This window comes from Buteo buteo, chromosome 25, assembly GCF_964188355.1.
Source record: "Buteo buteo chromosome 25, bButBut1.hap1.1, whole genome shotgun sequence".
Lineage (NCBI taxonomy): Eukaryota > Metazoa > Chordata > Aves > Accipitriformes > Accipitridae > Buteo > Buteo buteo.
The window spans coordinates 3,042,560-3,057,549 of record NC_134195.1 but is presented as its reverse complement, the minus strand read 5'-3'; the positions used below and the strand labels follow the sequence as shown (position 1 = coordinate 3,057,549).

General features: G+C 42.2%; 1 protein-coding gene across 1 annotated transcript in view; it reads left to right on the top strand.

Moving 5' to 3' along the window:
• The window catches only part of GAS6 (growth arrest specific 6), a 41,130-nt gene that overhangs the window by 24,962 nt on the left and 1,178 nt on the right, over window positions 1–14,990 (top strand). Inside the window, exons 7-14 of the mRNA XM_075057361.1 lie at window positions 1,143–1,268; window positions 2,399–2,520; window positions 3,270–3,388; window positions 3,786–3,975; window positions 8,115–8,279; window positions 9,795–9,963; window positions 10,942–11,114; window positions 11,935–12,163. Of these exons, the coding sequence (XP_074913462.1) occupies window positions 1,143–1,268; window positions 2,399–2,520; window positions 3,270–3,388; window positions 3,786–3,975; window positions 8,115–8,279; window positions 9,795–9,963; window positions 10,942–11,114; window positions 11,935–12,163 (1,293 nt within the window). The remainder of the gene's footprint in view (window positions 1–1,142; window positions 1,269–2,398; window positions 2,521–3,269; window positions 3,389–3,785; window positions 3,976–8,114; window positions 8,280–9,794; window positions 9,964–10,941; window positions 11,115–11,934; window positions 12,164–14,990) is intronic.

The following is a 14,990-nucleotide window of genomic DNA, read 5'->3' as shown; positions in this document are numbered from 1 at the left end:
AAAGCAAGCAGCTTAAAGGGAGCAGCCACTTAGAAGAGCCAACTTCACTTTTGAATTGTCCTCTGGTGCCAGTTGGCATGGACAGGTGGATGGCAAGTGGGCTCACAATTCCATTTGTTTTCTTATGTACATATATTTGTCTAATACCCTAGTACTGTCTATTAGAGCACTGTGAACATAGCATATAGGCATTCTGTAGCTTCAATGTGTGACCCTCTGGTTGCTGAGGTTACTGTCAGCTGTGGTTAATGCTAGCTGAGATTTATCATTACATTTCAATTTTCTTTCACATTTATTCCTGTCATTATGTGCACACACTAAAAAGTTAGGTTTTGTCTGTTTATTTGTAGACTAGGCTACATAGCGTACTAGACAGACTACCATTGGCCAGTTCACTCAAAAGAGGGAAAATCACAAAGTGTAACATGTAATTGTAGCTTTAACATGTACTAGAAAGCAAAAGTAAATATTAGACTCTCGGTATACTGCAAATGTTTTGTCAACACCAGGATTTTGTTGGGTGTTAGTTAACATGTTAGAAAAACACTTGTTTGTTTTTATGGACCTGCCTTCATGGTGAAACCTCATAACATCTGAGAGATGTGACTTGTTCTCTGTGACAAATAGGGCTGCTTCAATTCCCCTTTACAACAGATTTAGATCTTAGTTTTGTGAATGCATGAAAAATTATTGTTTGCCTGTCTGAGGAAGGAGAACAGAAATCTGTGATGCTCCACAGGCTGTGTGTTCCTTCTGTGTTTTGGTAAAATTCATACTGCTGTTCCTCAGTTCCTGCTTGCTGCTTTTTTAACCCAGTTTCAGCCCTCTGAATGGAGTGGGCCTTTTGGGTTTTGTTGGGTTTTGGTTTGAAGTTTTGTTCTACAGTTTTTCTCTTGGCTCACTTTGCAAATTTTTTTTCCAATAGTGGTTAATGGCTTAAAGAAAGACAAATCAACTGGTTTTGAAAGCCTGAAGTCACTTTGTATAGCTAGCTAACCCTAAAGGTAGATTCTTAAAGATATTGGTTTTTCAGTTACCAAAATAATATAGAGATCTCTTGACCCTGAGCCCACTCCAGTGTACAAACAGTGAAGTGATTTATCCTCATCTGAATTCATGTTGTTTAATTGCTTGTTTTGCAGACATAGATGAATGTGCAACATCAGCAAACATCTGTGGAGAAGCTCATTGTAAAAATTTAATAAGCTCATATGAATGTCTTTGTGATGCAGGCTACAAGTACGATGATGTGAGAAAGACTTGCCAGGGTAAGCTCATGAAATAACATCATGTTAAGGTGTATTACATGATTTAAAGCTATAAAACCCCAGAAATTTAATTTCAGGCTTCAGTAAAAGTTTTGGGTTTTTTTTTTAATCTTGCTTACACACTGGACTTCTGTTCCCTTTCCCTAGTTGTGAGTGAGTTTGCAGTTTGGAGTCATCTTTGAGTTCATTGAGTTTGCAGTCATCTTTGACTTGAATCAAGCTGTACGAGCCAGAGTACTGAGACTTCTTGAATTTATGATAAGCACAAGATCTGGTGGAAGCTCAGAAGCATCTGTGCATGTTGCTGTCTCTCTTTGTAGGACAAGAAAAGTTACAGAGCAGTAGCTGTTGTTCTTTCAAAACCTGTCTTGTGGTATTACTCTGAACTAGGAGCTTAATATGCATTGGAACCATGCACAGTTCTGCTGGCTACACTGCCTGCAAGCTTTCTCAACGGAGTAAGTTTTAAAAGTATTCCAAAACTAGCATTGTTCCCTGCCTTTTTTCTAAGTTACCATAATGACTTGAATCACACACCAACCAGCCCTACTGGGCTCTAAGTATTTATCCCTGCCTGAAGAGATCCCTGGGGGCCATCGCAATTTGTTTTCCTGCATTTGTTTGTGAAGCGGATAAAAACAAGCCAAAGGGAAAAAAAGTAATGAATGAGAAACTCAGCTTTTACTTGTCTGTTGAGGATCCAGCTGCTGAGTAGCAATGAAGGAAGCAGTCCGTGAGTTGAACCTGAGTTGAAGGAGCAGGAGCCAGTCAGCACAGGCGTAGCAGAAGGGGCCTGAAGGGAGGAAGTCTTGTCTAGAAGTTAAAGCCCAGGGCTCTGCACCAGCAGACAAGGAGTTGAGCTCTGCTTCCAGCCTTCCCACTGACTTGCTGTGTATCTTTGGGCAGCTGGAATCTGTCTGTGAAAACAGATTTGTGCAGATGCTAATTCTAACTCTTCTCTCCTGTAAAGATGTGGCACAGGGTAAGTACTGGCTACGGAGCACTTGGGCACGCTCAAATGAAAGGTGCTACAAAACAGCACTGATAACATTTTTTTTTGCCCCAGATGATTCATGTTTAAACAAACTCAACTGCTGTTTTCTCCTCTCTTCTTTGCTGGTTTTGTGTAGATATAAATGAATGTGAAGAAAAGCTCTGTGAACAGACCTGTGTCAACTCGCCAGGGAGTTATACCTGTCATTGCGATGGCAGAGGGGGAGTAAAACTTTCCCGGGACATGAATACGTGTGAGGTATGTTAGTCTTCATTGCCATAACTGCAGAACGGGCCTTTATTTTACATTGCAATTAAGAATAGCTGATGAAGCTCTGGACCAAAGCTGTTTGAGCTGAGTGACCAGCAGGAGGGAATCATATTGGCAAAGTCATGTGAGCTGGGGACGGTAGCTCTCCTGAAAAAAAACTTTCTCCTGAAAGTCTCTCTTCTCAGGCTCCTCCTGTCCCCATTCCAAAAAGAGCATGCCAGTGATAGCCCTGCCAGCCCTCTGTTTGGCTATAAGTTACCTCTGGCTGCACCAGCTTTTATGAGTCAGTCCCAGTAGGATGGTGCAAAGGTCTCAGGGCGTATGATGTAAGTTATGGACCAGCACTTGCACTTGACGCTTTTGTCTTCCAGGCATTTGAGGTGAATGGGCTTCAGTGGCACAGGCTGCCTCTGCGGAAACCAGCCACCAGCAAATTCTTAGCATATCTTTTGTTGTAGGCACGATGCTGCAGTAGAAAACCTTATGCTGTACATTATGGGTATGATTTCATTTTGCAAAAGGAAATCATTCCTACAAGGCAGATAGGAGGGAGGAGGGAAGGAAAGAAGAAATGTTCTCAGTACCAGAACAACTGTATTTTGAGGGTATGAACATTAAAGAGCTCTAACCTACTGTATATATAGCAACTACATGAGAAAGGAAGAGGAGGCATACTCTCCGATTCTCTTTCTGCTGTGTGAGGAGAATAAGCACTCAAAAATGTGTTTTGATTATAGAACATAATCCCATGTGTGCCTTTTGCTGTTGGAAAAAGTATTAAATCCTTGTACCTGGGGAGGATGTTCAGCGGCACTCCTGTTATCAGGCTGCGCTTCAAAAGGAAACAACTGACGAGGTGAGGACAATTTAGAATGACAGTCGAATGCACTGTCAGGCTTTAATGCATGCAATGGAGTTAGGTCATTACAATAACAATTAGTCGTATGATCATTGTTATTTATTTGGATTATGGAGTCCTGTAAGGCGACATGTTATCCAAACCAGTAATTAAGAAAGGCAGCCTTGACCGCAGAGCTCCTAGGGTAATTACTGAAGTACAATAATGTATTCTTTATTCTTGATGCTATTTTAAAACCCATCTTCACAGCTTAAGTCTTTCAGGAGTGCATTAAAAGCTAGTATGTTTTAACAGAGCTTTGTAACTGCTAGAATTGATGCTATCTGTATGGAAAGTACTCTGTGGTTTTTGAACTCTGCATAACTAATTTATTTCTTGGCACCTGTGCGGTCAGACTTGTGGCCGAGTTCGACTTTAGAACCTTTGATCCTGAAGGTATCCTTTTCTTTGCTGGAGGCCATCAAGACAGCACATGGGTAGTCTTGGCTCTGCGCAAAGGACGGCTAGAGCTGCAGCTGAAATACAACGGAATAGGCCGTGTGACCAGCAGCGGACCACTTATCAACCACGGCATGTGGCAAATGGTGAGTCCAGACCGCTGCTGAGATCGTACCCTTTCTTGGCTTGTGCCTGATGGGCTCTGTCAAGTGCAGCTAGACTTTTGTTGTGTTTTGAGAAGATGCTTTTCCAACCTATCTATCCATTCGATGCAAGCTGGTACCTTATACATTCTAAGGTGAGAATGCGATAGTTTTCCTAACAAATTGAATGATACTTTATATCCATTGTAAACTAGATTACATCACTAATTTGCACAACCAGAGCAGACACAGTGCCTTTGAGATGCAGGAGTGCTAAGCTGACTTCTTGTCAGTTTGAGAAGATGTCCTCTGGTTGAGGGTTAGAAGGGAGTAAGAGGGAAGGAACTCTGTAGCTGTTTTAAGGAAGTTTCCAAGGGTGTTTGGTGTATGGGGTGTGTGTGTGGTTGCTTTTGTTTATTTGGTCACAGGGCTCAGACAATCTGAGCCCTTGACAAATCTCTTATGCTACACTATATGTTTTTTTAAAGTCTCAGGCTTGTTTATATACCAAATAGACCATTTCCCTTGTAATGGTATTGGGGTCTATTAGAACCTCTCTGTTTACTAATAACATAATCCCAGCAATCTCGCAAAACAATGCACTGCATCTTGGAGCTTGTAAGGATTCTTATTCTTGACACTCTCGCAGAACATCTCCTGGCGATTCTGGAAGCATCGTGGGTGTTACCATTTGTGACAGGATCATGAAAAGCATCCTGTAGTATGATCTACAGTAGATTAGCAATTTATATACGCCTTCTTACTTCTGCCTTTGCCTCTCCTTTCATTTTTTTTTTTACTTAATGAGATCTTTTGACTTTTAAGTTGATGTGTCTCTTGGGGAGTGGGTGGGAAGTTCTCAGCTAACTCGCCTATGAGACAAATACAGATACTGGTAACTGAATAGTTTTCTGTTGTAAATTTTTTAGTATAAAAAATTCAGAATTATACATTAAAGAAAAAAGCAAGGTGGGAAAAAACTTTATTTCTAATGAATAAATAAAGAAGTCCTTGAGTGCATTCACTGTCAACTACTGACATTTGGTAATGTTTCCAGCAGATGAGGTGATGTTTAATTCAGTTCCTTTACTGTCAGCGAAACATTTCATTTTAAGTATGGACTCGTGTGTGCTTTTCAACCTCACCTTCTGTGAAGCACAACCCCAACAACTTTCAGAGGTCACAGTCCAGACTGACATGCAGTTTGGGAGCTTTAGTCTGGACTTCAGTACGCACAGAATCAAGCCCTTAGTTTTGGTTAGACCTAGAACAGCAGAGTTTGGATACTTGGGAAAACTTTATAGGGGTTGTGAGAAAATAATAATTTTACTAATTAACTTTCAGCAGATGAAAAAACAATGGCTATTTAAAAGCAAAACATGAGAAAAAGCACCAGCAGTGTATGTGTTTTGGTCTCTTGAGCAAAAGCTGCATACTTTTATGGAAATATGAAGACATTTTCAAAACTTCAGGCAAATATTTCTACCTAGGCTATTTTCTCTGATGTTGATCCCTCCTAATCTATTTTTAAATCATCATTCCCAGCACTGAAAACACAAACAAGTAAGCTTCAGGAAAAACTACTAATGTAGTTATTTGTGTCTAATTCAGCTGGATGAAGTGGCACGTATGAACTGATGATAGTAGAGAACACACTCACCTTCTGTTTGTTTTGCCTTTCCAAAAAAAGTAATCATTTTGTCTTATTTTCAATGTTTAGTTTAGTACTGCTCTGAGGACAGTATGGTTAGCAAAAATAATAACTCACCTGCACTGTTAAATGTCAGAACTGAAGGTTAAGCAATCACAAGCGGGTTTGTATTTGGCTTTAACCCTGCGGCTGCCTGTAGTCCCGTCCCTTTTCAGTGCTGTCCACTTGCTTTTCAGCAGAGAGCGGACGGGCCGGCTGTGCGCTCCGAGCTAACCAGGGCGTGAATCCAGAACACAAGGCTGACTGCCCTTATGGCTAACCATATGGGAACTCTTAGCTACGAGAACTGCCTGCCTGAGTGTCCCCGAGCGCACTGTGGCAGGCAGCAGCTAGCTTCTCCTTGCAACAAGAGGAGGGAATTAGAGCAGTCTGCTAACTACCAAAATGCTTCCCCTTTTGGTTTGTAGGTGATGGTGGTGCACCAGCAATTAAGCTTTGAATATAAGGAACTGCAGCTCAAACTGCCAGAGGGCAGCGTGAAGTAGGCAGAATGTGATTTCCTAAACTGGAATTTGTTAAGAGCTTTCACGGGGATTAACCCCTTCTCCTATGGAAGTTTCCACTGATTTGGGTTTGTTTATATCAATGATCAGAAGCAGCTAAGAACTCAGACTAATTTTTAAAATTTCTGTATTATTCCTTTCTATGCAATCTAATAAAATTTTAGAAGGCCCTGAGTGTTGGTGGCCCTGCAAGTTGCAGGATTTCTCCACAGAAGAAGCACAGCATGGGCATTGCTGCAGCCAGCTTTTCCTCATTCCCGTTTTCTCCGTGGCTGTCAGCGATCTCTGCTAGGAGCAGGGAGATGGTCTGTGCCAGCACTTTGTGGTGCTCCATACCCCCGTGCATTAGGGCAGTGGTGACTGCGACACCGAGCAGAGGCATCTGAGTGAGTTTTTAGCTAGCCAGCCAGTGGAGCTAAGCCAGTTGGGCTGTGGCTGCCAGGACCTGTGGGCTTATGTTCCCACCCACTGAGTGGACTTTACAGCCTGCCAATGCCCAAAAAAGCCTGTTTGAGACTGGCTTGTGTGTCTCCGCGGAATGCAGTCAGGAGGTGTAGATGCCACTTTAAACAAGCAAGCTTCAGACAAGTAAATTCATGTCCTGTAGGATAGAGCACAGGGCAACACACCAGGTGTAAACAGTGTTTTAGCAATGTAAGCCAGACTGTTCTGGAATCCACAGGAGAAGAAAAAAGTTTGATAGTCTGTGAACAATCTTTTCAACTGTCAAATTCACTTAATCTTCATTACTGAAAACTGCAATCCAAAGGGAGTGTCCAGGTATAAACCTGCTCAACCCTATCATCCTGTATGTTACAGCCACAGGGTGAGAGCTCAGTGTGGCTGATGGAAACAATTTTGGGGCAGCTACTCTCAAAATGCAAAGAGAAAAATGCTCATGACCTGGCCTACTAGCAGGGAGAGACAAGAATAAATCTAAACAGCTGCTGGAATAGATATTTGATTCTATACAGTGGCTCACTGATGGAGGCAGCATCTGGGTGTCCCAGGGAGCAGAGCTGTACGGATGAAGAGTGGGTAGGTGGGGTATCTGTCATGGGGTGGGAAGAAGGAGTGCTGTGTTGAAGATAATGAAATAGAGGAGTTGCGCTCCTTTCTTCTCTGTGGGAAGAAAGGTGTCTTCTGCTATGGCCACAGAACGCCCCGTTGGTAGCAGGACCCGGGTCCCAAGGCAGCAGAATCCATGCTGCTGTTCAGCAGCCTGCTGCGTGTCAGCTTTGTGCTCTGCCTCCTCCTCTCCCTCTGCAGCGCTGGCTGCTTTAGAGTGCTTCTCTGTGCAGCCTGGTCATAATTAAAATTATGAAAATTTTTTGAAATTGCAGTGGTGATAGAATCTTCTTAGAAGTAGCTCTTCAGAGAACTGGAGGTAAAACTTGCAGAGATCTTTTGAGAGAAAAATTAGTGCCTATTACACATTTTTATTACCCTCTCAAAAATTATTATCTTCTGTTGTTCTTTTTTCAGGGGTCAGTATTCAAAGGCTGTGGCTGGAAGGCTTCTGCATTATCTTTCACTGGTCCAACAAAAGACATCTTACCTGTCTTTCCAGCTTTTCCTTTCACGTGCAGCTGCAATAGGAAGTTTCTCATTAATAACTCGTTATTGCATTTATGTTTTGCATAGAGCAACCTACAGATGTCATGTAGTTAATCCACTTGTATTTTTGTGTAGCTGTTTTGAAGTAGCTGGGCTGTCTTCACCATTAGGTCAACTCCAGGTTGCTTTGTAGGGTAAAGATTTACATATCAAGGTGGAATGTAATTTAAAAGGCAGACAAAGAGGCTTAGGGACAGAAAATATTTCTCCATCATGGGGATTTCACTGGTGGTGTCTGTCCTTTAGTTGAGGGTGCAGACATTAAGTTCTTTTTATACTGAATTATTCTATTTGCAATTTTACTTTTTCAGATCTCTGTTGAAGAACTCGAAAGAAGTTTGGTTATAAAGGTCAACAGGGATGCAGTTATGAAAATAGCTGTCTCAGGGGATCTGTTTACTCTAGACAAAGGACTGTATCAGCTGAATTTGACAGTAGGAGGCATTCCTTTCAAAACAAAGGACCTTGTTCTACCAGTAAGTATAGCATGATCGCTCATGTTGTTTTGCATGCCTGAAGGGCTTGATTTCATCTTCTCTTGGGGTAATGTAGGTCCTTCCTGAGAGCAGTTCAGCCTGCCCTGAAACAGGTGGAATTATCACCTCTTGGATACAGCTTTCTCTCCATTGACTGTAGAGGGAGCCTAAGCCAGTAGCAAAGGTGAGACTCCTGATTTTTCAATTGATAAGTTTGGGTGAGATATATCCCACCCTCAGCCTGCAGAATTAGGACACAGCAAAACTGGAGGACATGACAAAATTAACAGTGGTCATGCTGGCCCTGGGGGTCAGTGGACACACTGCTGTGTGAGGGTACTGTTGTGCCCACTAAGTCTGGAAACAATGTTGGGGGCACTTTTTGTGTTGTGACCAAAGTTTGTGCTTCGCTTATATTCTATCACAGTTTTGCTGCTTGTGTTTGCTGTTTCAGTTTAGTAAGACCCAAGGGAAAACAGAAGCTTATTTTTCTTTATTTCCTCCTAATTCAAGTAGATAGGGCATATGAATAGAAGTTTAAGCCTTTAAGGTGCTCTTTGGGTGAGATTGGATGATTGCTGTGTTTGTGAAATAGCTGCTGCTCAGGCTATTTCGAATGTCCACCACACACAGAGTTGGCACCTTGAAACCCAAATTGGCATCTCTTTATTTCTAAATGAGGTGACAAGCTTGCGGCTCTGTGACTGGGAGTGCAGCTGCTGAGGAAGGCTCCTGTTCCTCGCAAGAAGTCATTCAGGGCCACTGCTTGTCTGAAACATTAAGCTCGGGGTGTGGTCTGAATATAGGATTGAGCGCCAAAAACTCCTGAGGTTTTTATCCTGGCTCAGACACTTAATTCTCTCTCTGCTTCAGTTAATGGGAGCTAATGGTGCTGATTTAGACACTTTGCAAGGAGCCTTCTCTTTACGTACTGTCACATTTTAGTGCTGACATTTGGTACAGGATAACGTAACTAGAAGGTGGAAGGAACAAGGTGTGCACAGAGCAGTGTGCCTGTCTTGTGGCTCAGGCAACCCTCCCTTAAGCCAGCACTCAACAACTTATACCATCATCAGGTCCAACATCTTGTGTGTCATGAAAGCTGTTTGCAATGACACAAAGGGTTGGGTTTTTTAACTTCAAGTTAGTCTCCAGCATTCGCAATGCAGAATTATGGGAGTCACATAGCTTTGGCTACAGAGCTTTAGAAGTAAATCGCGCTAATGATGTGCAGCACGTAGAGGAGCTAACAGAATCAATACAACCAAATTAGCACCTGCGTTAGCTAGTGCCCTTCTGTCCTGTGGAGACAAGCTGAGCTCAGGGGAGTTTTCTGGGGAATACTGACCACTTACTTGCTTGGGGTTGCCACCACTTGGCTTGCATGTGCATAACACATCAAAATGATTTCTCCTATTTAGTATCATAATCTAACTCGGTATTCCTCTGCACCGAAAATCAGCTATTTTCACTGAACAGTAGTTTGAGGCATGAGATACTGCCTTATCTTCCTAGATAAACCCTCGGCTGGATGGTTGCATGCGGGCATGGAACTGGCTGAATGGGGAGGATACCACTATCCAAGAGACCATAAAGATGAATGAAAAGATGCAGTGCTTTTCTGTAGCAGGAAGAGGGTCTTTCTATCCTGGTCGAGGTTTTGCTATGTTTAATCTTACTTATGGTAAGTACTTTATTTCTGACCTGTTGTCCCGCCATTAACGATACATGGTTAATAAACAGTTTAAAACTTAGATGTGTGCCAGACTCTGTGTTGATTGATGCAGAAAAGACTGGCAGCTGTGAATGGAGAGGGAATAGCTAAATTTGTGGTTCATAGCGAAGGAAGGCCTATGTATGATGGTTAGAACCAGTACGAATATGCCCAGCACGGATTAGGTTTTCTCTGTGTAGCTCCAGTAATGCATTTCACACCCAGGCTGGTTCCAGCTCATCCTCAGCTTCCCATCTCTCTGTCAGCAGTGTAGGTGGTTCCAGCCCTAGCCACTGTTTTTCTGCTAAATAGGGAAAGCTGCAAGCCATAGTGCTGTATCTTGAGTGTATGATGGACAGAAGATCAATATTGTCTGTAGCAAAATGTCCAAGATTGGATTCACTTTTAATCATTGGGTGGTATTAGTTACACTTGGGACAAACACACTAAGCATATCCCTGATACAAGCTGAATGAAATTGGCCTAGATACAGTAATAACAAGTTTCAAACCAAACTTGGCCATACTAATGTAGCACTCAGAAAGGCACCTTTTCTTTGTTCTAGATTATTCTGTTTGTTTATATGTGTGATCAACTGTCAGTATTTTTAAACACATACAAATGCCAACGATCTATTTTAGTTTGGTGTGTAAGTCCTCCTCTGCAGAAGCCTTCTGTGCATCATTATGTGGATTTTTCTGCTGTGCCATTGTAAATTAGGGATTATCAGGTGTCTGTTGTCTCGCTTACCACATGGATTCAAAAAGCTGCAAAGTAGAGACAAGGCAGCATCTGAAGTGCAGATGACAGTACTCAGCAGAGATGAGGCCCTCAGCACCTGCATTTTTTTTTTCCCTACAAACAATAATACCTTTTTTTTTTTTTTTTTGCTTTCCTTTGCAATGGTAAGATTTATAAAGAACTTACTATGCATTTCTTTTTCTGCAGTGCAACCTTCTTCTGGAAATGAAACCAAGACAAGTTGGGAAATAGAATTAAATGCTGCAATTCAACCAGCAACAGATACTGGTGTGCTGTTTGCTCTAGTTACAGAAGAAGCATCTGTCCCTTTTTCACTATCTCTGATTGACTATCACTCCACAAAGAAACTGAAACAACAGGTACAGACTTAAGTATTTTTCTAGAGAAGGTTCTTTGCAATTCCCTGGGAACTGAAAGTCATTTTCAAAAATCAGTTGTCAGGTCTGTTGCCTGCCTGCTTATTTTCCCCCACTGGTTCAGAACACAATCTGAGACTGAGGTGCTTGGCTGACACTGAAGTTCTGCCTCTTAAGGGTACATGTCAGATGCTACTAAGGAGCTTTTTGCAAATGTGGTCTAGGTAAAAGATGGAACTGATCTCTTGAATACAGGCATATTTTGTTATGTTTTTCTGGCACAGAAGCTGTTTAATGCCATAAGCAAAGACTTTCCATTCTCTGGAGCTCATCAGTAAGAGTCCCAAAGTAGTCAAGAGACAGGCTTTACATGTCGCTCCAGGTGCTGTGAAAGGCCAGTTATGATGGAGGGCAGAAGCTCCTGATTTAATGGTATTCATAATAAAGGGCTAGATTCTGGCATTACATGAGTGTAAATCAGGAATTATTTCACTAAAACCCATGAGCCAACTTTTCATTTATAACACATCAGCTCTAGTCTGTTTGGTTCCAGTGCAATATAACAACCTCTGTAAGACCCACTAAGAATTCTCTCTGAGAAGACAGTGGTTACGACTAACAATTAGTTCCACCGGTTCATTGGTTTTTCATCTATGCAAATGAGCTCAGAACACAACCAACAATAGTAATTTAGACTAATTCTCTGGTGGCTCTGCAAAATCTTTGTAAATAAGGCCACAGTGGGGTCATCCTGGTCTTGGTTAAGCGTGGCTAGATATATATCTGCTCTACTGCCTCTTTTCTTCTTTCCTCTGCTATCCAGTTTATCATCGTGGCCTTGGAGAACACAGTTGTGTCCAGACTGGCAATAAATCTCTGCGATAAGAAGGAACACTCTGTGGACATCCTCCTCAAGAAAGATCACTTATCCCTGAGGGTAGATGGGATAGCAGGAGAGAGTGAACTAAGCATCTCTGAGTTAGAGGACAGTCTGTCCATCTTGGAGAGCTCTTTGCAGTCAACGGTGAAGACGTACGTGGGAGGATTGCCAGGTGAGCATCCAGTTTTGCAGCATGGACTACAGACTCCCAACTCACCTTGCTGAGCTGGCAGTTGGGAAATCTGTCTGTTCTCTGTTTCTGCTTGAGTAGGCTTTGTCTGCCATGCAGGCACATGATCTTAACAGATGTCAGGGTGCACTTGACAATCATTTTTTTTTCTTGAATGATTGTGTCCTCCTGAGGACAGCTGGAAGCAAAAGTAGAAAGAGGAGGTTTTGCTTGGTCAGCAATAGGAATGATTTATCTGAAGGATAGCTGTAAGCAGGGTCATTATCTTAAACCTCGTAAAATCCATAGGAGCTGGACCACAGGCTCCTGCAGTGCTTCATTAATGTAATGAACGTGTGTGAGCACTCCTTGAGGGGAGTACCAGGGCCTCACATTGTTTTGACTGAAGGTTGGGAAGCCCAGTGTGGTGATTCTCCCTGGCTGATGTTCTCTTTGAACTGATCACAGCACTACACAATTAACAGATTTCTTGCCAGCAGAGGGTATGTAGGGCACAGCCAAGGGTCTACCGCCGTTTATAGTTTTGCTGGCTTTTCAGCAACAACAGGGCTTCTTATGGGAGGTCAGTTTGCTCCTCTGTTCCGAACCTGGAAGATCGAACTTTCATCTGAATCATGAATTTTGGCCAAGTTTGGGGATTTGTTTCTTGTTCTGGCTGAACTGGTTCATCAGTCCCTACCGCTGAGGAATGCAGTTAAGGAAACTCTTATGTCTCTGATGCACAGAAGTACATCCTAATTTGTTGCCAGCAGCTAAGCAAAATCTTGCCCTTGCTTGCCCAAGCAAGGGAGAGGCAGCAATGTTGGCCTCTTGGTAGGGGCTGAAGCAGTGCCCTGTGTGCTGGGACACATGGCGTGATTGTTCCCACCAGGAAAAAGAGTTTACGGAGTATTTATGCCGATGATGTAAATGGCTCCTAGTGACACCTAAAAGGGGGAGGCCACACAGTCTGGGACGTTCACACATTGGCAGGAACAAGGCTGAACCCCCAAATATGGCATTTTCCAGTGTCAGATTGAATTGGCTGAGCTGGCCATTGCACAAGCAAGAGAGATCGCCTACTTTCTTGCAAGTAGCTCTGAAACGCACAGCAGAGACTTTCACAGCTCAGAAAACAATCCCATTCTGTCGCTGTCCCGAGTTCTCTGTGGTTCACTTGGACTAACCGTGCTGGGTGAAGCACAGTTTTTAATTAGCCAGAACTAAGTGTGAGATATCATAGCTATGGCTGTTTAGACCCAGCTGGCTTCTGTAGGTTTAGCTACTTTCCCCCTTTGATCTGTTCAGCTCAGCAATGGGAATTTCTGCCTGGGGTCTGCTTTTGCCATTGAGAAGAACCCAGCACTTGCATCGAGAAACCTTGTCATTTGCCAAACGAATAAACATTTCAGCACTTTGGTTGGATTCATCACTCTGGGTTAAATAACTATACCAAATGGTCAGATCTAAGTGAGTTTCACTCATTCAAATTTTGAAAACATTACGTCGTTTTTGGTTTTTCCCTGCTTCCATACCCTGTGGAAAAAACAAAGTATAGTGGTCACACTTAATGTCTTTATTCCATTTGCTGCAAATAAAGAAAGAATTCTGTGTCAAAATATGTACTATGTCCCACCCACCCAGCTAATATTGCAGATGTGGAAGAAATATTATTTAGAGTTTCAAGAGAGAAGAGGGACCATATAGGCATTTGCTACCATTTCTATGGTATTTTCAGTTCTGGTAAATCCAAAATAATGTAATTTATATGAAGCATAGGTGTTTTTCCAGGCAATGTGTATACCACCTGGTGAAGGAGCATTTAAACAAGTCTTCTGAGTCTTTACAGGACCACACTTCAGACAGATCCATTTCTAGTCATAACAGGAAATTAAATATTTGACCTGATTTGCAATTATAACACAAAGAAATTTTTTTTTTTAAGTTATTTTTGGTAGTATCTTACAAATCCATCTGAAAGCCCACACTGTCTTTCAGTCAGCCCTGTGGCATGTTTAACAGCAATCTGCATGACTCCTTAGACGAGTGTTCAAGCCATTAAGCAAACACTTCATCACCTTCTGGGTCAAAATTTAGTTTACATTCATGTGAAGTGCTACAATACAGATGCCCCCTTCTCTTAAGCAGACTTCACAGATAAAATCTGGTAAATGGGGAGGAGTAGGAAATAGCTAAAGTGATTAGTTTAAGCAACTACCAAGCAATGGTACTTTTCAGCCAGGAATCTCTTTGTATCTCTTTGTGGCTTACAGATCCCACACAAATGTTCTTTCTGTCACTCAGTCCTAGAGTCTGAACTGTGTTTGATCACATCAGCTTCAAATTTGGCCTTGCGTGTCTCCAGGCAGAACCCTTTAAATTGCATATAAACTCAGGTCAACAGGACAACCTATTGTTCAAGTTGTCCTTGCTTCAGTGTAAAGATAAGGGGTTTACTTAGCTACCTGCATTACTGTGAAGTTAAATAATCTTTGAGACGTTCATTGCTTTCCATTGCACAACCAGCCTGATTGGGTTGGCTTTGGGTTGTAAATAAACTAATAACCTTTGGAGAAGGGTAGAGGACACAGTTCACGTAAATTTTCATGTTACTGTGCGGGGGTTTTTGTTCATTTAAGTTCAGGGTGTATATGATGTTACAGAAGTTAGTAATAAGATTGACTAATTTCCTCTAGTCTGTTGGGTTGTACTTAGTGTCTTCTTCCTTGCTATTTGTTTTCTGCCTCTGGTAAACTGATTAAAATGATGTCACCAGTGGATCTCCATAGAAAAAAATCAGTTGCGTTAGCGTTACCAACTCAACTGATGC